The sequence below is a fragment of the Lacerta agilis genome, chromosome 7 (assembly GCF_009819535.1).
Source record: "Lacerta agilis isolate rLacAgi1 chromosome 7, rLacAgi1.pri, whole genome shotgun sequence".
In the NCBI taxonomy this organism is placed as follows: domain Eukaryota; kingdom Metazoa; phylum Chordata; class Lepidosauria; order Squamata; family Lacertidae; genus Lacerta; species Lacerta agilis.
This window is the reverse complement of record NC_046318.1, coordinates 53,452,159-53,478,507: the sequence shown is the minus strand read 5'-3', so window position 1 is coordinate 53,478,507 and position 26,349 is coordinate 53,452,159. Positions and strand designations below refer to the sequence as shown.

At 39.3% G+C, this 26,349-nt stretch overlaps 1 protein-coding gene and 1 non-coding gene across 2 annotated transcripts; both read left to right on the top strand.

The window, feature by feature from the left end:
* The first annotated feature begins 1,386 nt into the window (after positions 1-1,386).
* TRNAY-GUA lies at positions 1,387-1,479 on the top strand. The gene is made up of 2 exons: positions 1,387-1,423; positions 1,444-1,479. It is a non-coding gene; the product is annotated as a tRNA-Tyr (tRNA).
* A 936-nt stretch (positions 1,480-2,415) lies between these two features.
* Positions 2,416-23,944, top strand: MYBL1 (MYB proto-oncogene like 1). The gene is given in 19 exon segments (XM_033155330.1): positions 2,416-2,450; positions 7,241-7,293; positions 7,296-7,345; positions 7,430-7,501; positions 7,709-7,809; positions 8,740-8,821; positions 8,824-8,889; positions 8,891-8,955; positions 10,244-10,427; positions 11,810-11,884; positions 12,742-12,843; positions 13,567-13,800; positions 14,224-14,577; positions 15,371-15,516; positions 15,722-15,836; positions 16,367-16,483; positions 16,985-17,089; positions 17,699-17,875; positions 19,611-23,944. Coding segments are annotated over 19 exon segments (2,247 nt in total). The 5' UTR covers positions 2,416-2,430; the 3' UTR covers positions 19,740-23,944.
* Positions 23,945-26,349: the final 2,405 nt, after the last annotated feature.

Sequence of the window (26,349 nt, the reverse complement as noted above, 5' to 3'; positions counted from 1 at the left end):
AACATAGTACAGCCTTATCTGTAGTCAACAGACTTTAAACAGCTGCAGTTCCTCCACTAAATACATGACTCAGTTGTTGGAAATGTGGAATTGAAATATTGCTAATTAAAAAAAATGTAGTTGAAATATTGCTAGATCAGAAAAATGTAGTTATTAAGTCATCACACAAAGCTGCAAGCACTTATTGAAAAACGTTTTGAATGATTTACGGTAATATTCAAACACTTCTAACACCCTGTAAGCAAGCTTCCTCAGTGGACACCTGTTATAGAACTCTTGTGAATCTTTGGACAGCGGCAGTAGTACATCATGGCAGATCTAACTAGTAATATAAATTCACATAGGTCTTAAAAATGGGGTTGTTTGTTGCACACTGACATGAATCAAAATAGACACGTTTAACACTTAAATGGCTAGTTCCATTGGTTAGAGAGCATGGTGCTGATAATGCCAAGGTCATGGGTTCAATGACAGCTGCATATTCCTGCATTGCAGGGAGTTGGACTAAATGATACTGGAGTCCCTTCCAACCCTACAATTCTATGAATCCAGGTCTGCAACAGTACATACAGGTATGTATTGTGTAGCAGTGTGAGGAAATCAGCTAAATAAAATCACGACTAAACTGATACAGGCAGCGCACTATGTAACACAACAGACGTGTCACAGATTTTAATTTTAGTAAGTTTTCTGTTTTGTAGCAGTTCCTATCTCGGTAAGCATAATTTATTCTGGAATATCCATTATTTTTTATATTTAAAAGTAATAAATAAAATAAAATAAAAAGCCACCCAGCTTACCCCTTTCAGCTTTATTTTATTTTAATTTATACAATAATTTATACAGTGCTTCTAGCGTTGGTTGTATTTGAAGTGTTACCTTGTATTTGAACTAGCTACCTAGCACAAATGACACTGAAGTTGAAAAAGAAACATACTTTATAGCTAATTGAAGGAAGATAAATTTTGTAGTTAGTACCCCAAAAACTAATAGAACATTGGGGGGGGGTGGGGTGGATGTTACAGGCGCTTGCTTTTTGCTTCTCACTGCAGTCCCAAAAAGGGCAACGGCTGGGCTCAGGTGGCCCTTCCCCTAAAGCCGCCCCTGAATTCACATTTACTGTCGACTACTGAAATGACTTTTTAGAGATAGAATAGAAATACTATTGGCCAGTAGCATGGTTACATCTATTGCCATCAGAACCAGCCTAAAAAAAACCAACCCCTCTTAATCTTAAATTGTTTACATACGCGGCCGTTAATAATATATAAACACAGTGATAAATTTCAATGAAGAGATGGAAATGCATTAGCCAGCGCAGTTTTTCCCTCCAGCAGTTGCACTGAAACTTTGTATACAGAAAATAGAACCAGCGAACTCAACGTCCCTTCGATAGCTCAGCTGGTAGAGCGGAGGACTGTAGAGGCGCTACTCCACACGGAGATCCTTAGGTCGCTGGTTCGATTCCGGCTCGAAGGAGACCTTGCTTTTTTTTTTTTTGCTTCTCTCACCGGTATAAAATCTCTTCGCAGTGTTGCTATTCATTCCTTTTCTTAATGCCGTGTTTGTTTGTTTTTAAAGGCAATTGTATTATCGTTAATTAACATAGATTTTTCTCTCCCGAGAAAGGCGAATTCACGAGTGCCCAGTCTTGTATACCGTACGGCGTATGGTCGTATTCCATGACCGAAATTCTCGCTACTTGTAACGTGTGGGAAAAGGAAAGCGGCACAACAGGCTGACTCCGTACATATTACAGAGGGTATTTTGCCCGTTCGTGAGTTGCCTTTGGCTACTGCCCTTAAAAACGGGCCGTTTTCGTTTCGGCTGTTTTGTTCTCTCACAAGCCCTGGAAGGCGAAAGGACTCCCTCTCCCAGCATGCCTTGCGCCTTAGCCCGCCCTCGACCCCTCCTCCGGCTCCTTTCCATATCCCGCCACCTTTCTCCCCTTACTGGCCGTTCCCCCCTCCTCCCTCGCACCAGCCCCCTGCTTGGTCGCGTGCTTTCTGGAGTAGCCAATGGCGTAGCAGTCCGCGTGCGCAGATTCAAACGGCGGCTCTGGAAAGAGGCTGGGCGCGAGATTCGGCGGCAGGGACAAAAAAAAGAAGAAAAAGAAGCCAGCGAGGTTGGCGGCGGCGGCGGCGGCGGCTCCTGGGGGAAAGTAGCCCTGCCGGAGGAGCTCCGAGCCGTGACAGCCGAGCAAGGCCTCAGGAGGAGGACGCGGAGGCGGCGGGGGACTTGGAGCCCGGCTTCCCATCCCTTTCGCTGGGCGTAAGGCCATGTCCCCCATGCGGGGGGCGAGGCGCGGCCGGGGCTGAAAGGCAGCCGCGCCCCCCTCCCCGCCCCCGGGCTCTCCCTCTGGGGGCTGCGCGCCTTGGCCAGTGGTGACAGCCGCGCTCCCTTCTTCTCGCCTTATGGTGCGCGCCAAGGATGGCGAAGAGGCCTCGCAGGTGAGTGGCCCCCGCAGACCCTCCCGATCGCCCCCTCGCCGAGGCATCTCCAGCGCTCTGCCTGCTGCCCGGGACCATCCCGCTAGGGGAACCTGAGCCCTGCCTATCTGCTGGAACAGGGGGCTCCTGACAGCTCTCCGGCCGTCACCAAAGATCCCATCGCCTCAGGAGATCCTCGCTGCCGTTTCCACGTGCCCTGACCATCGGATCCTTTGGTCCATTCACTCTTGCGCCCCAGCGCCTCGACCTGAGTGCATTTTGCCAATGCCAATTATAGTCCAACCCCCCCCCCCCCCCGTCTCCCGACATCATTAATATTATTCGCAGAACACAAGTGGACACAGAATCTTGTGAATTAAGTAGTAATCTTTTCACTTGATTCTCGTGTATTCAGTAGCAATCTTTTCACTTGGTTCTCCCCCCTGCCCCCAGCTACAGCACTATTCCAACACTCAGATTTCTTCCCCTTTGGAAACTTATACTGCCCTCTGGGCTCCACCCTATTTTCTTTGTTTTTGCGTTCTGGCACATAACAATGTGCCATATTGTCACATATCAATGACAAAAGAGTCTTTCATATTGGTAATTCATGTCTTCTTATCCTGGTATTTCCCTCTGTTGCTTATTTACTGTAGTGTCAATACAGTGGTTTTCTGGTGTCCCCCCCCCCTTCCTCTGTATGAGAATAGTATGTTGTCTGTACAGCTGTTACTAAATCAGACATGGCACTATGTTTTCTTCCTTGGGAAGGCAAGGTAGAAGGCTAATTATTGTGGGGGGGGGGGACTGCAACAGGAGGAGGAAAGCAATGTCCATGTTGACCTTAAGGACTTGACAAGAGAGAGAATGTTGCCTGCATAAAAAGACATGTACAATGTGTTTTATTCTAGTACAAACTTTTTTTTTCATATTTCTACAACAAATCACTCAGAAATCTACACCCTGTGTGATCATAGAATTAAGTAACATACAGATCTCAAAACAAGAATGTGTAAGAATTTTATCCTGATGTAGATATTTATGTGCAGTATCAAACTAGGTATCCAGGTTAGAGGAAAAACTATTGTGGAATTACTTATCTATCAGATTAAAGGTAACAATTGGTCTTACAAATGCAGTTTGTATAGTGTGACATTCATAAAACTGCCTTTTTACTTTAATTAGAATACTAAAAATGATTGAAACTGGATTAATTATTTTGTCAGTTTAGTTTGAATTGGCAGTCTGTAACTTTTCTCTCTTATGTGTTCACGTGCACACACTTGTGGGCTCAATTTTAATTTTATGTTTATTAGTTTTATTTGCAACTCTGGAAATGCTAGTCAACTATCTTATGCCCAATTATTTGGAAGTAAGTCACTTTTGAAATCAGTGGGACTTATGTCCAAGTAAAAATGTACAGACTAAGTCTAATGTGAATAATTTTTTGAATGTGGTTTAAAATGGGAGATCACGGCCTGGTTCAAAAGTAGTGTCAAGCAGTATTTCTTGTTCTTTGTTTTGTCAAAACATTTATTTTTTTATCAGAAAAACAAGACAAAGGAAGCATCAAGAATTGCCCAACTGCTATCCCAAACATCTGAGTTGTCTCCTAGCTTTCAATGTATATAACATAATATATGTGCAAGGCTCAATCCTGCCATACCCCTTTGCAAAGCAGAGCAGTAATGTTCTTTCCAAGGTTTGTTTTTAATGTTGAAACCATGGTATAGCATTCAACTAAATAGTTGTGCTTTTGCAATGAGATTTCACCCCTTTTCCTCTCCCTGTGTGCACTCCACACCATCCCCAAATCTGCTCCGGAGGAACACCACCACCACAAAACATATTTGAGAGGGCACATGGGGAGGAGAGGGGAGAACATTGTGTTGTGCAAGGAAAAATTATTTTGTGTTGATGGAACATTTTGTTTAGCGCTCTGTTGAATACAACCCACTGTTTAGAACTTGTTTGCAAATCATATTCTATGTTTAACTTGGAAATACTGTGGATTCAAATAATCGCCACATTTCTAGGGACAACTTTGAATTACTTATTCTCTCAATGAAGAAAGGGAATTTAAAATAGTGTGACTGCTTTCTACAGTAAAGAAAGAAATACTAGCTGAGCTAAGTTCCCAGAACTATGACATCTTGAGAGAAGTCAGTTGATGTGGGCATCTCATGTACATGCTCATCAGATACACATAGGAAACTAAGCATATCTCATAAGGGCCTGGGGGGGGGGGAAGCCTTTGTCAAATTAAGTGCATACAGAGAAGACTGTTGTGTGTGAGGAGTGTATGCATTGTGTGTGTGTGTGTGTGTCCACACACACACACAATAACCCTGTGTATTATATTACATGGGAACACTGTTCCTAAAAAGTTTACATGGGATAATGTATTTGTCTCACTTGAATTTATACAGTGGTTTGTGACTTTGCATCAGATGGCACTAGTACCAGCTTCCTCAAAGTAGTGTTACTGTTTCCTACATTGGGGAAATCAGTGCATTCTTTACAGGGAAGTATCTTTAGGAAGAATAGGATTTCTTCAATACTATTTAGGAACAGTTGCTTCATTCCTTCTTGTGTGGATTCTCTAACAAGTGTCACAACAAGGAAGGCATCCAGCAATGTAGAAAAGGAAGCCCTCTGGTGACTGAGAGTTATGCTGACATTCATGATTACATCATGGGTTAAGCAACCTATAAACTACAGGTATTTGTCTCCATAAAGGCTCAAAGCCTAAGTTAGATGAAGGCAGAGGAAATGTGGAAATAGTACCGTATATACCCGAGTATAAGCCGACCCGAATATAAACCGAGGCACCTAATTTTCCTACAAAAACCTGGGAAAGCTTATTGACTCGAGTATAAGCCGGTTCACCTTTGCCGCTGTGGAGGAGGAGGAGGAATGAGCAGCCCGAAAGCAACCCTTTGGGCTGCTCCTTCCTCTTCTTCCTTTGCCAAGTTTGCATTTATGTGAGCAGTTCAGGAATGGAACAAGCTGCCTGGGGAGAGTAAAGAACCGCCGTTCTTGTACGCTTCTTAAGGAATGGTTGACTGGGGAGAGCGGGTGGCGGCATGAGCGGAGAGAAAGGGCTTCTTTCTCGCCACCCCCACCACCCGCCTCACTCGAGTATAAGCCGAGGGCAGCTTTTTCAGCACAAAAAATGTGCTGAAAAACTAGGCTTATACTCAAGTATATATGGTATGTTTCAGAGATAGTGTTGCTTTTTATTATCCCAATAAGCTCCCTTCTCTCTGTTCTTCAGTGTCTGCTTTTACCCCAATCTTGCACACATGCATGTGTGCACATATATCTGTCTAGCCTGGCTTTAAAGTATCCAGTGCCACCAAACTGGCCAGCTATCCAGGGACTATCATGTACCAGTACAGTGGTACCTCGGGTTACCGGTACATACGCTTCAGGTTACATACGCTTCAGGTTACATACTCCGCTAACCCAGAAATAATGCTTCAGGTTAAGAACTTTGCTTCAGGATAAGAATAGAAATTGTGCTCTGGCGGCGCAGTGGCAGCGGGAGGTCCCATTAGCTAAAGTGGTGCTTCAGGTTAAGAACAGTTTCAGGTTAATAACGGACCTCCAGAACTAATTAAGTATGTAACCAGAGGTACCACTGTAGTACAATTTTTGTCTGTAATTTAAAAGCATAGCTCTTTGGTAATCTTACACCTCACTTGTATTGGAAATTTGTAAAATATTTATTTCTGCACATTATTAGAAAGGCTGAAGGGAAGCAGCTGCTGAAACATGCTTGTCTAAAAAGGGCATTCACATATATTAAGATTGTGTCACAAACAGATATTGTAAAGGGGATAGAGGTGAGAAGCCAGTGGGTTTTCTTCCCTGTTCTTTAATTGTTATACCCTCTTTTTGGAAGGAACGGAGTGTGATACAAATATGGACAAATACTGTAATTTTTTTGACGTAAACACCCAATGCTATAGTTTTGAATTAGTATTTTATTAGGCCAGTAGATGGCGCACAGACATCAGGGAGGTACAAGGGTGATGACAATCTGCTTCCTATTTCTTTATTTCATCATGAGTTCCCAGCTTAATGCTATTTGCTGCACCACATTCTTGTATAGAAATAAATTTAACATAGAAAAATGCATGGTGTGTTTCCCTATACACAGGGCCACCTTTAATGCAATCTGAACACTTGTTTGTTATGTTTGTGGTTTTCCAATAAAAATTTAACAAGTTCTTATGCAAAACAAAATAAAAAATAAAAAATTCCTTCCAGTTGCACCGTAGAGTCCAACAAAGTTTGTTCTTTGTATGAGTTTTCATGTGCATGAACACTGCTGAAGAAGTATGCATGCACACGAAAGCTTATACCAAGAACAAACTTAGTTGGTTTCTAAGGTGCTACTGGAAGGAATTTTTTTAAACTTTTTATTTTGTTTTGACTATGGCAGACCAACATGTAACAAGTTCTTATGCAGTTACTCTTCTTCAACAAGACAGACCTTATATAAACAATGATAGTAAGACGAGAAACCCATGTATTATCTGAGGGCTGTATTGGATCATGCTAAATGGCATATCTGAATCTTTGCTTGGCTGCCCTATGTATTTTTCTTAATTGAAAAGCAGTGCAGGGGGTGTAAATGGGGAAATGATGAAGGAAAACTGTCCTTCCCTCATGCTACTGTTCCACAATTGGAATTGAGCCTTCTGTTGATGATTTGTTATTTTTTTTAAAAAAAGATTTCTCGAGCTGTTGTATAAGCATGGTTTCACTGTCAATGTTACTTAATATTAGCTTGCACTTTGCAGTGAGGAAGATGATGATGACCTTCACTATGCAGATCATGACTAGGAAGTACCACAACAAAAGGAACGAAGAAGATATGTAACAGAGTAAAATGGACGCGTGATGAGGTGAGCCTTAACCAGGTATGACTTTTTATGTTTAGATCTAATGTCATGTGTCTATTTATAAGTTTTAAAAAACTGTATTAACAGGATGAAAGGCTGAAGAAGCTAGTAGAACAGCATGGTACAAGTGACTGGACATTTATTGCTAGTCATCTACAAGTAAGTAGAAATTATTTCAATGAGATTTTTCTTATTTTACATACAAGAGTTCAAAAGCCACATGTGCATCTCCATTGCATGTGCCAAGATGTGTCTTGCATTGAAGTCAACAACAAAGCTCCTAATGGAAGCTCCAGGTGTATGGTGGAGCCTTAGGGGAGTTTTCAATTGGAATTATACAGTGATTTTTTTTTCATTCTTCTGCAGAATCGTTCCGATTTTCAGTGCCAGCACCGTTGGCAAAAAGTCCTGAATCCAGAACTTATTAAAGGCCCCTGGACTAAGGAAGAGGATCAGAGGGTAATTGATCTATATTTTTCTTGATTATTAATTATGTTTCTGAAAGCACAGTAGGATTGCTTTTACCTTACTGCTTTTACCTTATGGCCAACTCAATTGTAGGATGGGGTTCACAGTCCCATTGTTGTGCTCTTAAGAGTTTACTTGGATGAAAACCAAAATATAAATTAAATTGCTTGAATATTTTCCCAAAATTGATTTCATTTCCCATAGGATATGCTATCAGTTTTCACAACATTGTCATGTATTTAACTATGATGTGTTAAAATATAACAATTGTTTTGTTTTCTTAAATGTTAAAAGCTTTCTAATTTCACCCTGTACTTGGCCACACAGTATGTGGAAAGGAAGAGTGATATATTTCAGACTGTTTTCCAAATGCATTTTCTTTTCATTGGTTGGATGCTGTACAGTTTTTTATTTAAAAAGTCAGTGTCACTCTGTATTTTGGAACTTTTGAAATATAAACTGTTTATCATTTTTGCTTGACACAATCTTGTACTACTTCCAAGTACAAATAGCCTGAATAAATGTAATTGAGATTATCTAATTCTTTATCATGAATATGGCTATTGTTTTCTTATATAGTAATCAGTTGCATACTCTTGCTGTATGAGAGCCAGTGTGGTGTAGTGGTTAAGAGCGGTAGACTCGTAATCTGGGGAACCGGGTTCGTGTCTCCACTCCTCCACATGCAGCTGCTGGGTGACCTTGGGCTAGTCACACTTCTCTGAAGTCTCTCAGCCCACTCACCTCACAGAGTGTTTGTTGTGGGGGAGGAAGGAAAGGAGAATGTTAGCCGCTTTGAGACTCCTTCGGGTAGTGAAAAGCGGGATATCAAATCCAAACTCTTCTTCTTCTTCTTCTTCTTTCTTTCTTCTTCTCTTCTTCTTCTTCTTCTTCTTCTTCTGTTCAATTTGTGTTCCAGGTTAGATGAGGCTGGTTCAGAAATATGGTCCAAAGCGTTGGTCTTTGATTGCAAAGCACTTAAAAGGAAGAATAGGGAAGCAATGTCGAGAACACGGTGGCACAATCACCTTAATCCTGAGGTAAAGAAATCTTCATGGACTGAGGAGGAAGACAGGATCAATCTATGAAGCTCACAAACGGTTGGGAAATCGATGGGCTGAAATTGCAAAGTTGCTTCCCGGAAGGTAAAATCGCACTCTTATTTCTAGGTTTCTGAAACCCATGCCAAAATAATTGGCACTGGCCTCCCACCACTCCCAGAGTAGCATTTTCAAAGAAGTTCCACCCTTCTCTATGCCATGTCTTAACTCAATGTTTTTGTGCAGTAGGCTGTGCCATAGAAATGGAAGTCCCTCTGCCTGGCCAATCCTGCCAAGCATCCAGTATCCTCGACTGATCTCCATAGATTTCTCTTAAACTTGTAGAGCAGAGCCTAGTAGTACTCCCAGCTAGGCTCATTGGGCTGGTGTGTGGGTGTTTGGAGGAGGGGATCCTTTCTTGCATGTGTTTCTGGGCAGGCATGATTACATCAGCCAGCAACCACCTGGAGGCTTAGAAAAGGCAAGAAGGGAGTTTGGTATATTAGATGCCCTGTGGCCTTCTGGCTCAAGTAACCAGTCAGCAATCTACTGACTCCTTTAGTTTCTGCAAGCACCCATGATGTTGATCGATATTAACAACATCTGTTTCCCCTCTCCCACCAGCCCCTGCCATGACAAGATGCAACAGGGCTATAGCTGTGTAAGTGCTTCCCCAGAATCAGCATAGAAGAAATTGATAGTGTCAAGTTTATTTCTAAAGGGTGAACTAGGAAGAAATATCCAAGAAATGGATTATCTCTCAGTGGATTTTGCAGGATTTGTTGATTAAGTAATTATGAATGTCCTGCTTATCATATAGCGTACCTTTCCTCTTTTGTTCTTTTCTCCTCTGCAATTTATCTTGCATTTTGAGTTATTTTAAAATCTGAATCAAATAGTTGTTAATGCTATATTCGGAGTAGTTAAAGTAATACAAATTCCTGTCCTCCAGGCGGCTATGATTCCTATAATAAAGAAACTAATACTTGGGTGGAATCCATGGAGGAAGAGAAACATTTTTTTATTCTACTTGTGCGAGTTTCTGTTAGGAAGAATCCTCTTAGATCCCCCGTTCCCTTCTATTATTATGAAAAAGAAATTTGTACTGTTTTAGAAATATTTGAAATTTCCCTTTTTAACTTAGAGAAGTATTGAAAGGTAACTTTCTTTCTTAAGACATTATTTTCTCATTGTTTCTGTCTTGATGTAGCTAAGCTCTCAGGTCAATGCAATATGTAACTACATAATTTCTACATTTTGGGCACAATGCAGCCAAAGTTAAATATTGTTTATGTTTTAATTCATTTAAGCAAGTGATTAACTCTCATCCATTGAATACATGAGACTTCATATTGCTTAACTTTGGCTGGATCCTGTCCCATGATTTATTTAGGACTGACAATTCTATCAAAAATCATTGGAACTCCACTATGCGAAGAAAAGTAGAACAAGAAGGATATTTACAAGATGGAATCAAGACTGAGCGACCTTGTTCGTCAAAACTACCACACAAAACTTGTGCATCTACAGACCATCTTCATACCCCAAATCAGTTTTACATACCAGTGCAGGCACATGTAAGTTCTTCAGAACCTTTTGTGTGTGTCTACATTTTTTTTAAAGGGGGAAAGCATATATTAAAATGGATGGGTAACTTTTTTCTATCAAGGGCTGCATTCTCTCCAATGGTGAGTAGGACCACTGTTTTTATTTCTCTCAGCAGCCCTTCCTCTTTTCGTATCCCCCTCTACACTGCCTCTCTTGCTCTCTCCATTCTCCGTCAGTGTGCTGCCAGCAAAGAGATTAGTCTTCTGCAAAGGACTTTAGAAATTAGGCTGAGGGCTATGGCTAGCCAAGTGAAAAATAAGACAATGCTCCTGTACCTTTCATAGTTATGTAAAGCAATTTCACTAGATGAAGCTGGCATGACAAGCTAATCCTCTGAAATTCCCTCTTTTTCTGGTATAGACATTTTCTGTTTCATTTATTTATAAAAAATGCATAGTGATGGATAAATACTGATGGATATAATAAAAACGAAGGAGTTTGTGTAAGAACCATCATAATAAATGACACTGAGTAATGTTTCCAAAAATAGATGAAGAATAATAACAAAACTGTATTACAAATGGGGCAGGGTACAAAACAGAGGTTGGGGAGTTAGTTGGAGTCCAGGAAAAGTTGAGTAAATGTTAGTTCTTAAGAGGTATTTAAAAGTTATTACTGTCTTTGCCTCATGAGTGGCCCAAAGGAGGATATTCCTGAGGTGTGTGCTGTTGCTGAGAAGGCTTACTTCTTGTGAAAACTTAGAAATATATTTATTCCATAAAATTTATATACTGCTTGATTGTAGAAAAAAACATTAAAGCAGTTTACAAAAAGACGGGCTTCGTTTATGCCAAGGGAGGCTGTCTGCTATGTATCCTGGTCCCAAGTTGTTTAGGGCTTTAAATATCAACAGTGAAACATTGAAAGCTACTAGGCAGCTAATTTAGACTGAGACGTGTCAAGATACTCAGTTCAGTCTCAGAGCATGTGCATTGCATCTTGCTAACCGTACCAAGGTTGCTCACTCTGTTAAAACTTATATCACAAAGAAACTATTGCTGTTAAAAAAAATTGTTGTTGAGGAAATATCTTCAGAATTTTTATTTAAAAATCCAACTGCCTCAAGCGTTGTTTTTTTTAAACTCAGAAAATGAGCTCTTGTCTCCAAGGGATACTGTGATAAATTAAAAGTGTGATAAATGGATATTGTGATGAAAGTGGATACAGTGGATAACTTTTCTTTTATAATTTAATAACCTGAGAGTTATTAATAACCTGATTTGTCTCAAATTGATTTGTCTCAAAAAATTGATCAGTTTTTGAAAAGAAGTATGTGTCAAATTAAAAGCATTTGCTGAAATTGAAAAATGTTTTAGAAATCAATGTATAAAGAACAGTTCTGATTTGTTAGATCCCAGGATATCAGTATGTTTCAACAGAAGGCAACTGCATTGACCATGTCACAACTTCTTCAAATTTCATTCAGGTAAGTTCTGGTTATAATGATGAATTTTAAAGCTTTTTATGAAAATATTTGGCAGATAGCATGCAAATGTTTTAGTTTATGGACTTTATCACCAGGATTGTGTTGAGCAGCAGTTCCATTAAAATGAATAATGGCTTGTGTATAATGTGACCTCTAGGAGAGCATTTTGAGAGGAATTCTGTGCAGGCTAAAAATGTGTCTAAGATGTTTCAAAGGTTATAAGGTGTTCCCCCTTTTCTTTGGGGGGCAGATAGAGATTGTGTGACCTACAGTGGCCTGGCTAGCACATCGTATTAAATAACACTGTAGTTTAAAACAAACTATTCTGAATACCAGTTGCAGGAAACTGCTGGAGGGGAGAGTGCTCCTGTGCTCAGGTCCTGCAAATTTGGAGAGTTGCAGCTGGGCAGGAAAACAACAATCCTTTCCTCCCTAGCTGCAACCCACAATTACCTCTCCTCCATTGTAATTAAGCTTCAAAAACATACTGTAGCCAACAGAGGGCTTCTTTGAAGACTACTTCTACTGTGAGGAGTCCTTTTGGCATGGGATGGCGGAGTAATGATCCCCAGCTGTGAGCCTGTGACCCTTCAGAATTTCTCGTATGTTGCAACTAATCTTGAAAAGCAGTCAGGAGGGACAGTGGGGGGGGGTGGTGGAACTTATGGGCACCAGGGAAGGCCTCTGGGTGCATGTGAACCTGTGTGCTCTGTGTTGGCAACCCATGATAACTTATCAAAGTTTAATTGAGTTTGCAGATAATTATAAAAGCAAATATGTTGTGATTCTCAGTAATATGCCCTAAATACAACACTTTGTCCTTTGGTGTTGTTTTTTTCCTTCAATGTATGCATCAGCAGACATTTGATGATGATCCTGACAAAGAGAAAAAAATTAAGGAACTTGAGCTGTTACTTATGTCAGCTGAGAATGAAATCAGGAGAAAGAGAGTCTCATCTGTAAGTACTTTTTGTATAAATATCATGATTTCATGATGGCTAATGATCTTTTACTGTGCATATAACAAATTAATGAACAAGGGCTTTATAATTCTGATTTGTTTCATATTCATATGCTTCCCCATTCTCCTTTGCTTATACAGGAATCCTCGAAGGAATCCTGTTTGTTTTCCCTGCACAACTGGGACAGTGGGACAAGAGGGAGGGACAGTTGAGACAGCTTGAATGACATAATGTGCTACTTAGGACAACTATCTTAAAGTTTTTAGAAGGAAGCCTTGGTGCTTTCCATACCTTTCATTGCTAAATTATGGAGGGCAAGGAAATGTTGCAGGAAGGGAGCTGCATGCACAATAGTAGCTTCTGTGATATTTCTGCCATTGGCTTTTTCTTTGCATAAGGAATGTGTTTTCCTTAGAATCGCAGTATGCTTGAACTATAGCCTAAATGCCAATAAGCGTGGTTTAACAATCAGACCCTCTTCCCAGGGAACTCTGGGAATAGTTGTTCTGAGAGGGAAATTGGGGTCTCCCAATCACTCTCACAACACTTAAAAAAACTACAGCTCCCAGAATGCTTTGGGTGAAACAATGACTGTTTAAATTGAGGTGATACTGCTTTAAGTGGATAGTGCAGGTGGGACCTAGGTTGCCTAAAAGTAATTTATGTTAGTCATCTTTCATGTTTAATATAAATAAAAAGCAACACTTTTTGTATTCTTAGCAAGCTGGAAATTTTTCTAACTGGTCTGGAGGCTTCATCATGGAAGATAGTATGACAAATGCCCTAAATGGTCTTGGGGAACAAACAAATGACTTCTATAATCTGGATGAAACCCAGACTGCAACAGCTCAGCAGAACTCTCCTACCAAATATTTGGCTGTGGAGGCAAATGCGGTATTGTCATCTCTACAGACCATTCCAGAATTTGCAGAGACACTAGAACTCATTGAGTCTGTAAGTCTGAATCATCTTATTTTCAGCCTTCAATAAACAGTTATTTTACATAATATGCAAAAGAGAAATACAATCAATATTAACATTAGCACAATATATAGCATTTGTTCTATGTATTGCAAGTGCTACATAATAATAGTGTTTCACTATTAGCTGCTTTATTGGTTTTTGTAAAGAAAAAACAATGCAGAATTAGGAATTAACATTCTGGAATAAGATGAGAGAAAATTAGGAGACTGAATTCAAACGAAAAAGACATTCACGTAAGGGCTAGAGTTAAATTTAGTAGTTTTGTGCTAGAATGATGGTGTATAGTTAAGCAACTGATACCACCAGTTCATTTCTGTTGAAATGAATAATTCTGTTTATTCCAATAAACACATCGCAGAATGTTTATTTCTCCCCCCACCCCACCCCTTGTAGGATCCTGTAGCATGGAGTGATGTCACCAGCTTTGACCTCTCTGATGTGGCTACGTCCCCTGTCAGTCAAGCTCCAGTAAAACTAATGCGGATTCAGCACAATGATGGGGCCATGGAGTGCCAATTTAATGTAAGTGTTGTACTAGATGGCAAAAAATCAAGTGATGAAGAAGAGTCAGCATCTCCAACTACAGCCAAGTTTAGTACTCCTCCAACTATATTGCGCAAGAAGAAGAAAACTAGAACTGGACTGTCACCATCAGTGAATGAACAGAACGATGGTTCATGTAGCAATGGTTCCAATTTTGCACTAAAACAAACACCAGTGAAAACACTACCCTTTTCTCCTTCCCAGGTAAATAAAAATAATGTAATTAAACTTGGTTTTATTGAATAGGTTAGGCAGGGTTGCTTACTAAATCCTATAAATCAGTAAAAGGCTATTCACCTGTAACAATTGTGTAGTTAAGTATGCACCTCTTCCCTGCTCAGTACATAGGTTCTGCACTTTTTAACTATAAGTAACTCAGACCTGTCTTAAGTTGTGTCATGGCAGGAATTGAGATTGGCTCTATAAATGGTTTGCAGCTCTTCCATACAAATTAGTATTGTTTCCAGTGTTGTCTAAATAGGGTAAATCCAACACTAAGCCAACCATTTTACAGAAAATCACTGAAAATATTGGAATGATTACTCCAAAAGTTCAGCAAAAGGTCAAAGTAGAATGAAAGGTAGTTTTCATTACTGGTAGTTGCAAAGACAGCAATGTGATCCTCGGATGAAGGGTGGTATAGAAATTTATTTGTTTGTTTATTTATTTAATGATGTTGTTGATATTAACTGATTGGCTTGTATCCACTGATAGTTCTATACTGTGTAAAACATAACTGGGTACAGCCCATTGTTTTTCTCAGACCTAAGGGCAGAGAATCATGCTTATGAAATTTTCATAATAGCATGATGCTGAATGAGAATTCAACTTGCTACAAGTTGGATAGCTCATAACTGTGTGTATGGGGCAGAGTAATAAAAGCAAAACCAAAATAGTTAAGGCTGTATAAGCAGATTCAGAACAGGTACTCTGAGACGGTTTGAGGGAATACTGCTCCATCTACATGGAACAATTTGTGTTCTTGTTTTATGTGCAGTTCTTCAACACCTGTTCTGGAAATGAGCAGTTTAACATTGAAAATCCTGCCTTTACATCAACTCCAATTTGTGGCCAAAAGGTTCTTATTACCACACCTTTACATAATAAAGAAGTAACACCCAAAGATCAAAAAGAAAATGCAGGGTAAGTATATGATTGATTTTAAATGACTTTTAGATATGAATTAAAAACCAAACCAAACCCAGATGTGCTGAATAATTACTTTGCAAATACCATCAAAGGAAAGTGGGGGAGTGGATTCACTCTCCAAGGATCCTTTACTTAAAATGACTGATTAAGACTATCTAAATAATAACACACTGCATAAATAACTTTGGTTCTTGGAAAGTTTTAGGACACCTACTATTAGAAGATCGCTGCTAGGTACAACACCAAGGACCCCTACTCCATTTAAGAATGCTTTAGCTGCTCAGGAAAAAAAATATGGTCCTCTGAAAATTGTGGTATGTAGAATTTTTGTTCATATTCCTTTTATGTAACTTTTGGTTCACATTGCCTTGGATACGCATACACACATACACATATCAGGACCCATTGTTTTAATTGATTTAAAACTGTTTTAAATATTAAGTTTTAAATTGCTGTAACTCCTCTAATGGAGGGTGGGTAAGAAATCACATTATCATTATTAGAGTGGGACTTCTATTTAAATAGAAGATTATGCTATGATAGGCCGTGTTACTTTGCTTCAAACCAGTTGTTTCTTTATTCCTTTGAAAGTTTAATGGAAATCCTTTGTACTAGTATATAGGTATATAGAGAAGCATGGTTTGATTTGTTGTTAATGTCCTCATCTCCATAGTGTTGTGCTGGATTTGCTTCTGGATATTCCATAAATTAAATAATACTACAGTTGAATTACTTGTGCATTGGAATTGTTTTTTTTTAAAGCAGTGTACATAGTGCTATGATATTTAGGAGAAATCATCTCCTGACTTGCCTTCTGCTTGATGTATTTTACCTGTTTGATTAGTCACAGCCCCTTGCCTATCTGGAAGAAGATATCAGAGAAGTTTTAAAGGAGGAAACTGGAACAGATATCTTCTTCAAGGAAGAAGAGGATTCTTTCTACAAGGGCTGCAAACTAGAGGTAAATTACATTACCCTTTTTCAGAGCTCCCTTACAAAGAGGGTGAGGGCACCACCCACTCTTGTTCTTTTATGGGTATTATTGGAGGGAGAAATGGTTGTGAGTGCTCCTGCATGGGAGCAGAGAAGTGTGTGATTTTGCACGGGGGGCATGGAGTGTGTAATTTTGCCCCACTTTATGTTGCCAGCTTAGGTTGGGGAGATAGCAGAAGTGTGAGTGCTGTTGCTACCTGTAAATACATATTTGTATATTTGGCTAGTTGTCTGTGCTGTATTTCTGTAATTTGGAATTGATAGTAGTCATTATTTTTATTTTGGTTTAATATTAATGTTTTATTTCTGTGCTGTTATAAAATGTGGAATTTTTCACTTTTTAAACTGCTCAGTGATTTCTGTGATATATGGAGCAGTATATAAATTTAAAAATACATAGTATTCTAGCATTGCATGGATTATGGAAACGATTGTAGTTGCCTTTCTTTCTTTAAAACATTGCTCCTAGAATCCTTCTGTGAAGAAAGTCAGGAAGTCATTAGTTTTGGATCCTTGGGAAAAAGAAGAGCTTGGTGCCCAGTTTTTCACAGAAGACAGTGTTCCAGATGTACAGGTGAGCAGCATGAATTAAAATATGCACATATTTAAGGTAGAATGTAAACTAATTTGTTTCTGTAAGTCATAGTTATTTGAAATCTTTTCTGTTGACAAGTAGTACAACCAAGCATGACACTGGCTTTAAAAATATTACTACCAAATTTAGATTTTAAATGGCAAGAAAATCAGCAGTCTTGTCTCATTTTGTAATGGAGCATTTTTAATATTATTATTTATAGGCAGCTTTTATGCTGGAAAGATCTTTGTGTTAGTGATACAAGAACACATTTATTTGGATCCATAAAATATTTCAAGCTAGAATTATTGGAATTAAGATGATACAGCCTATTGAAGTCATATCGCCAAATGCTGATTATTTCAAAGTATGCCACTTTTATAAGGTTGCTAAACTAGTTGATAGGGGTGAACTTGCTGGGCCTTATTGTTCATATTACAGACAGTGACTGTTTTGCACATATTGCACTGAATTGCACTGAACTCAGAGGTGGCCCACAATTTCACTTAAACAAGTGATGCCTTTGAATGTAAATGGGGAGTTGCCTGTATCTCAGTTTTTTATTCTTCAATTAAGTTATTTGATTTAAACTTTTTTTTGTAAATCTAGTCAGAAAATATATACACTACATCACTCCTGATGATTCCATTATTGGAAATACATGACAATAGAGGCAGTAGGACTCCAGAGAAACAGGATTCCAGTTCAACAAAGCTGAATGTAGCAATGAAGAAAAAGCAGAATACTTGCACTTCAAAAAATGTCAAAACAGAAAAAACCTTCCAGGTCTGTATTCAATGCATCTTCATATTCTGCTTTATTTAGTTTGGCTATATGCTCTTTGGAAGATTACTTTTTACATTCTTTCCTTTCTGTTTGTATTTAGCAGCTTAGATATAGATAAGAATTGAGGGTTCTTGATGCAGCTTATTTTCTGCAAGATGCTCATGATGCATCCATTACGACTAAAATTTCAATATTTACCAGTGCAAATATGATGCATTGGTATTGAAATATGCAATGCAAATATGAAGGCTTCATTTTAAGTCCAGTAGTACCCATGTAGATTTTAGTGCCGTGCCCTCTGTGTAGACTTGGAACGGTACTGCTGAGGTTTCAGTATCCCGCATAGTGCAATGATAATGTTGCACTAGAACCACAATGCAGAAAAACGTGGGCAAAACAGTTAAGAGTAATTCAGATGTTAGCTTCCAAACATGTTATATGTATTACTGTATGTGTACATGATTCTAATGGGTACATACCTTCTGGCCTCAGCCTTAGCATCTGTGTGTTGAATGAAATGTCAGGAAGGAGAACCCATCCTTGGAAAACTGTTCACATGTAGGCTCTTCCTCCTGACGTGTTCCTCAAAACAGGACTAGAAAGCATTTGGAAGTCCACTCAAATTTTGAAAGCTGTCAGCAATAAAGTTGTATATTTGCTAGGAGCACACAAGCATTCTTTTTGTGAATAGAATTTTGAACACACTCTGTCTTTAAATCTAATCATCATAATCGCTTATCATGCATTTCAAGGGCAAAGTCAGTTTACTGGGCGCAGCATCTGCATACAGAGGTTTCCTATGGGTTCAGTGGAGCTCTGATTTCCTCCCACCCCTGTAGCGAGAGCTTTTGAATGGGAGGCCTCTCTGTGCCTCCCATATTCACATCCAGCCCTCCCATTCCACTCTGGTGCATAAGTAAATTACGAGTGGAGATGGATGCTGGTGTTCAAGACCTCCCTTTATAAGAGTCCTCTAGAGATGGCAGTTGTACCTCCAGCTGGCTGGAGCGCCAAGTGTGCAAAGTGGTTCACATACATTTTCAGTAATGTTTGTTTATATAGTATGAAACCTTTGTTAATATTTTTTTAATAGAGGAATCTGTTCAATGGCACCTTGCGGCTGACAATTTAAAAGCTTTTTTATTTTAAAATAGCATAAGCTTTCATAGGTGACAACCTATTTCATGGAACTGCTCAGCATCTGAAGTGAGTTGCTCCTACAAAGGCTTGTGCCATTTTGTAAAAAAGGAACTTTTCAAAAAAAAAAAAGCTTGGTGCCATCAAACAGATATTTCTGTATTTGGAGTAATGTGTTTATATTGAACTGTAAAGTCTGCTGGTGTGATTATTCCCACATTCCAGATGTGGGGGCTGAGGCTGAGAATAGGAGCATGTCTTAGGGCCACTTAGTAAAACTGAGAAATGTTGAATTCTTATTGTTAAATGATACATTTTACTTTAAGGTTTGGTTGTGAGGACACTCATAAAATGGACTTTCCCTTCTTTGTGCCACATACTCTCCCTATATCTGCTCCCTATATCCCCAACCCTACGGAGCAAATTTTCGGGGTGAGGGTGGGGCTGCAGGAGAGAAAAGAGGAAGCTGAAATTCTGTCATGCCAGGAGAAGTTACTTTTCCTGTGAGGCAGCCACAATTGGATTCCATATTTTGCTTATAAACAAAAAAAGTTTGATGTGATTTGAAAGTAACTGTTACCTGGACTATGTGTTGCAGGCCAATTGTGAATGGGAAGCTGTTGTTTATGGGAAGACCGAAGATCAGCTTATAATGACTGAGCAAGCAAGAAGATACCTGAGCACCTATACAGCTACTGGCAGCACTTCAAGGGCTCTGATCTTGTGATGGTCCCTAAATATACCAATCTACCTTTTTTCTTTATACTACAGACTTTATACTGAGATTTCCCCCCCAGTAATGTATGTATGGATACTTTTTTGAGTTGAAGCTGCATTATAAGGGAGAACTTAAGTCTCTTTTTAAACCTTTTTTAAAAGCAAGTTTAATTGGTCTTTTAAAAGACCACTCTAAAGAAAATGGTAAAAGGAATATTTTTTTAAAGCCGTTTTTTAAATTCTTTATACATTTCTCTTGTTCTTAAGAAGCTTTTAATGTAGAGTAGGTTTACAGGTACTCAGTGATCTGTAAAAGAAAAAACATTACACAACTCCTTGAGAATGCTTTTGCTTAAACGCATTTGCTTATGTAGCAATTTTTATAAACACAAAAGAAAGACTAAAGGAAGAATAGAAAGTTGCACTACTAGAACTAGGTATGCTGCACAAAATTAACTACAGTGTTAAATGTATTTATTTGAGAATGGTACTTCTAATAAGAGTAGACAAAGGGAAGAATTTAATTTTTATTAGGATAAAGCATCAGTATTTAGAAATCTCAAACTGAGACCATTGTTGAATGTATTGTACAGCATGTGGGAGCAGGAAGGCTTTTGTAAATTTGGAAGGTTTTTTTTAATTTATTTTCATTTTAAAGCTTAAGGCTGCAATCTCACCAAGTGCTCGCATATTCCTGCTGCTTTGCAAAACAACACAAACTCAGGAGGAAGCCAGGACAAACTTGCTCTTGCTTGCAGAGAGGAGAGAAGGAGTAACACCCACTTCTCAGAGACAACACCTTTAAGCACTGTTGGCCCTTGCTCCTCCTTTCCATTGTTGTAACCTCAGCCTTATGCACTGTTTTTATACACAGTCCATTCTGTTAGTTTTTGAGATGCACTACATCCCCTTATTATCCTTTCCCCATAGAAGCAGCAGTCCTGACCAAGTCCTCAGTCTTTTCTTGAATATGAGTCTAAAGCTAACCTGCCAGTTGAACCCCATTCTCCTTCTAGCCTGTAAAGTCTTTGGGACTATATGCACTGCCTTAATTTTGGTAGGACACTTAAGAATTTTCCAGTATATATCAGTCAGGGGCATTAAGAAGAAGAAGAAAAACTGCATTTTGTTTCTTTTAGGAAGCTGCAGTGGGATTACTCCTGCAAAGCTCTAACATGGGTAGATTGATAGAAGAGCTCTCTTTAGGTCAGAGGATGTGAGCAGCTTGTGACAGTGAAGAATCAGTCTCTTAAAAGATGATGCTCATATTCTCAGTTGCAGATTGTGCCTTTTGACAGGGATGAGAGCATCTTGCTTCTCCACAAATAGTGAAATATGTTTGTTAGGGAAACAAGGAGAAAGCTGGTGGTGACAGTTGATCCTACAAAAGGCCCAGGGAAGGGAAGGAGAGCAAGGCCCCAATATTGTATGAAGTATCAGAATTGACTGTGTCATGAAACGTTGTACCTTGCAGAAGTTAAGAAATGGAAAATGGGAGAGGAAGCTCAGTTGGGCTGGCCTTTTACAGCAGTTGCTCTGATTTGCTCTCAGTCTCCACAAATGCATCATCTTTTACCTGAGGAGATAGATTGGAACACTGGTGGTACCTGAGTTGTCTGATGGCTAAGGGGTGTCTCTGAAGATACCTTACTATTCCTAATCAAATCAAAGCAGGAATAAAAGGAAGTGGCCTGTGGTATGTCTCAGGAGAAGCACAGTGCAGGGTATAAACACATCTCTGTGTGAAAGAGACTTCCTCTTTTCTGCTTTTTTCCTGAGCTGTGTAAACACTGTGAAAGTGGCAAAAGGGAGAATGAGCATCCTCTCTGAAGGATGGTGGTGGAGGATCAGCTGCTATGGCAGGATGCGTGAAGTATCTGGGTTGCTCTGCGAATGCCAGCCCCAGAAGTGGGTCTATGCGGGCACAAACGATACAAAGGATTGCAGCCTCAGTGTGCAGATATATATATGTATGCAGGTTGTCTAGAAGCTGATGTTGTTTTCCTGGTAAATAGCTCGAGCAAAAATGAGAAGGCGAATTTTAACCTTGGTGCATGGAATAGCAGCGAGATTGCATGCTGTGAAATACATGAATTTACATTTCATCTATTTGAGATTGCACTATTCCCTTTTAAATCATGTTGGTCTAACATAGTAGTTTTAAAGTTCAGCTTAGTTATACTACAAATATTTCAGGACCCTGGTTATTAAAGGGATACATTTGTGTAGGGACAGAACAAGAGGACATGCTGTGTCTCATCTTGTAGCCCTATACAGGAATCAACACCAATGCATTACATTACAACTCTGAAAGAAATAAGAGTCGGCTTATATAGTTATTTTTCTTGACACAAGCAGTCATGGGCTTTCCTTGGCCACATTTTGTGCTTGCTTCAATGTGGAGAGATGTTGGTGTGAACCGTGCTGTAAATTGGTTAGTTGCAGTGGCTTCTGCAATTGTGCTTGGGAGAAGTGCCAACACAGTCACAGAAGTTGCTGTTGGCTCTATCTCTGTACAGCTCAAGTCACCCTCAATTCTCCCCACCCACCCTGCGTGTGGGCATGCACATGACTGAGGATAGTCTATGGTTACTTGCACTGAGGCTGTGAACTCTTTCTAAAACCATTTATGCCTGCTCTTGGATGCCTCAACGACCCCGTTACAAAACTGTTTAAAATGAAAATTCATTTCCCCCCCTTAATATTTGTACATGCTTCTAATCTTCACAGGTTACAGCAGTTGCTTCAGTTTACCTGCTTTAGACATTTGCACTTATTTATGTCTGATTTGAAGGAATGTCTTAGTTTTGCTTGTTGTAGCTGTTTTTTTTTTAGTTAATTTCTTGCAGAACATAATGGTGTGCTGTCAACCTTAATACTGACAGGAAAATAGAATTGTGTACTGTAGGTGTTATCTATTTATAAATCTGACACTCTTCCTCTCCACTCCTGGGTGTGCTGCTATAGATACTAGCAGAATCTGCTTGCTGCTATGAGAGATGGAAAGAGCGAGCATCATATGCACTGTATGTAAAATGACAAATAGAATGATGGCATGTTCTCAAGCTAAACTGATATCAACTGTTGCTGTGCATAGAGAAACAATTACCAGAAAGAAACCTGATACCACATAACACCAAGAACTCTAAAAATGATTTTTCTTATTTTAATATTGTGTGTGTGGTATGTAAAGCAATCTCTGACGTTAGCATACTTAAATACAGCTTAAGGCCCCGTATCATAGTTATTTATTTATTATTTTAAATGGATATTTATATATAGGAATATTCACCTCACTGCCTTTAATAGGCACACAAGGTTTTATCCAGTTTTAAAACTGTTAGCGTTTTTTCTGATCAGCTCTGTTGATAAGAGGATTATTCTTCCTCTTCAAAATGTGAGAAGCCAGTTTGGGATTCCCTTTGGCATTGTTGGTTTTGGTGTGTTCTCTCTTCAGTATGTTTCCTTAGAAGATTCCCCACCTGAAGCACAAAGGAGTTAAGTGGATGTGATTAGCATAGTAAGACTGTAATTCAGAGAACCATTCCTACCGTGGCTTTGGACTTTTTCCGTCTTTTTAATCACAGCCCACCCACCTCAAGGCCATGTGGCAAGCTACAGTCATGATGGCTGTTTTAAGTAGCATGTGTGTGTTAGCCTCTTGTCCTTCTGGGTATACACAAGCGCTTAGCTGTATATAAAATGTGCTCTCTGGATTACAACCATTATGCCAAGATCCAAAGAGTGTGTGCACCAGTGCTGCCTGGATTTTCCAATTCTAGCTTTAGTTTCTTGTGCTACGTTGGAAGATTCTCTGGAGAGTCCCTGACTTTCTGGAGTAGTTCTTGGGAGGACAAGGCATAGTAGGGGACTGGTTTGTGGGGGAACAAAGTTCTGCAGTGTACACACAAACACTGTCTGCAGCTCTTTGGGCTGACTCCATGTCTTCATCTATTATGCTTAAAAGATTTGCTGCTTTGCAGGAGGTATGCAAATTATTTGTATTTTTCTTTTTAAACGGTACCAAAGCATCCAGTACCAAGATTTAACATAGGTCTCTGGTAAGTAGTACAAACTGGAGCTGGTATTGGTTGAACCTTTCATTTAATTGCTTTCGTGTTGCTTTTAGGAAAAGAAATAAATAAAAGGTTTTGAACCTTTGCCATGTTAGATATATTTTGATACTTTTGCAGTCTTAGGTGCATTTGAATTTTTTTAAAATATATATATATATATATATATATATATATATATATAAGTAGAATACTGTATACCTGCAGCAGCCAAACATGCATGTTGGAAAATGACAGCATCTGTTAATATTTACGTTTCTAAAGTTTTGACTCTAATTATAAGATGAATATCTTTGAAGTTCTGTTGTGTTTTGTTATTTTACTGCAAATTTTGTTTCACTTAAAAGAATCTTGCATACAAAGCAGGAGACCTTAACACAGAAATAAAAACATTTATGTACATATCTACTGGACATTTACTTCTGGGAAATAAGTGTAATCTGTATTGATACTTTGTTTGATTCCAAAATGTGAACCATGCTTTCATATAGAGAATTGCCCAAACATTGGAACAAGATGGTTTAAGCTTTTCGATAGCATGGAGACTTACTGGAAATTCCATTTTTTGTCTTACTCTGGGCTATGGGGGCTTCTTCTGACAATGGCAAGATTGGTATTGATTGTGGAGGAAAGGATCAAGGAAAGCTAAATTGAGGGCGTTGGGAGAAAAATTGGGCAACATATGGGGCATGTACAGCAGCAAACTAAGATCTCAGTTGACGGAGTGAGGGATAAGAAAATGGAAGCCAACAGACAGTGTTTATAGATGTCAGTTGGGGATTTAAAATGGGTTAGCAGATGGGTGAAGAGAGTTGGTGCATCTGTAAGAGAGGGGGTGTGGGGAGGAGAAAGATGTCAAAAGACAGCCACATCTGAGATGCATTCAAAAGAATGAGAAACAAGAACTTTGCAAAGCAGAACAAAGAAAGTAGATGAGGTAAAATAGGATGTAAATTGAATGAAATAATGAAATTATTTGTGTTTCTCTTTGAAAAGCTTGAAAAGTTTAAATTTGACTGGTAGTTATTTGACATTTTGTATGCTTGTGTGAAGTGCACAGACCTCTGAAGTCTAAAAGCCTGTGTGTATGTAAAATTTGATACATACCCCTTAAAATATATCCATCCCCATATTTGTTCAAGATACAGCAGGTCTTGTATGAGTGGAGAGCATTTTTTTAAAAAGCAATACGTCACCAAGCTGCTTGGATTGATGCATATATTTTCAGGTTGCAAAGAACAAAACAAGGTACTTTCGAGTCTCCAGATGTTTCAGTCATCTATGTCTGATTCATAACTGGAAGTCTGCCTTTATTTATATATAAAAGTCAACAGAAGTTTATGAGTGAGTTCAATGTACTCAGAAGCACTAAGAAGAGCAGGATGGCAGTGTTCCCAGAGCCTGCCACACCAGAAGTGGACCAGATCAACTTGTGAGTGTTATCTTGGCCTGCCTTGGCAAACAGCCAGACGTTGTGTATGCTAGACACCAGATGGCATGCCATTATGAGCGTGACAAGTGGGTCATCTGGCACGCTCTTTGTGGGATTGTTGTTACTGCATAATTTTTGGCGGGAACAAAACTTCCTTTTCCTTTTTTGAAAAAATTAACTGTTTCAACGGCTAATAGGTTTTTTACTTGAAGTATGCTCCTCCATACTCCTTCTCCACACATACTCATATTCTCTCTTTTTTTGTGAACGGCTGTAGATAGAATACCTGACCTTTCTCTAAACGATCAAAATTATATTTCATTTTGTCCATGGTAATAGTTTTGATGTTTACATAATATATCTGCTGGAGAAACATCTGTATCCTCTGATCACTGAGTCTGATTATGCACCTTTTCCACAATAAAACATTAATCTGGTTCTTCTAAAAGTGTTAAAATGTTACTAGCCCTAAGCAGTAGGGTAAGAGAGGGTTTTATATTGAATTCTAAACTATGCAGGCAGCTGTTCCTTTTCTTCATCAGTCATATAGGGAAGAAAGTTATTAGGCAGAAATTCAACAGGTGCAACTTTCATATCACATGGGGGTGAAGTGATGGAATGGTTTTGGCTTTTTTCGTATGCTGAATTTTTGTCATGCTTAGGAGCCTAAAGGTAAAGGTAAAGGGACCCCTGGAGGTTCAGTCGCGGACGACTCTGGGGTTGCGGTGCTCATCTCGCTTTACTGGCCAAGGGAGCCGGCATACAGCTTCCGGGTCATGTGGCCAGCATGACAAAGCCGCTTCTGGCGAACCAGAGCAGCGCACGGAAACGACATTTACCTTCCCGCCGGAGCGGTACCTATTTATCTACTTGTATTTTGACGTGCTTTCGAACTGCTAGGTTGGCGGGAGCAGGGAGAGCGCACCCTGTCACGGGGATTCAAACCGCCAAACTTCTGATCGGCAAGCCCTAGGCTCTGTGGTTTAGACCACAGCGCCACCCGTGACCTAGACAGGTGAAAAAGAGAGAGAGAGGGCAATCCTAGCTGAAGCAGGTGTTAGTAGTCAAATGTTGTCGACTGAAAAAGCATGAAAAAGCTATTGTCACAGCTCAAG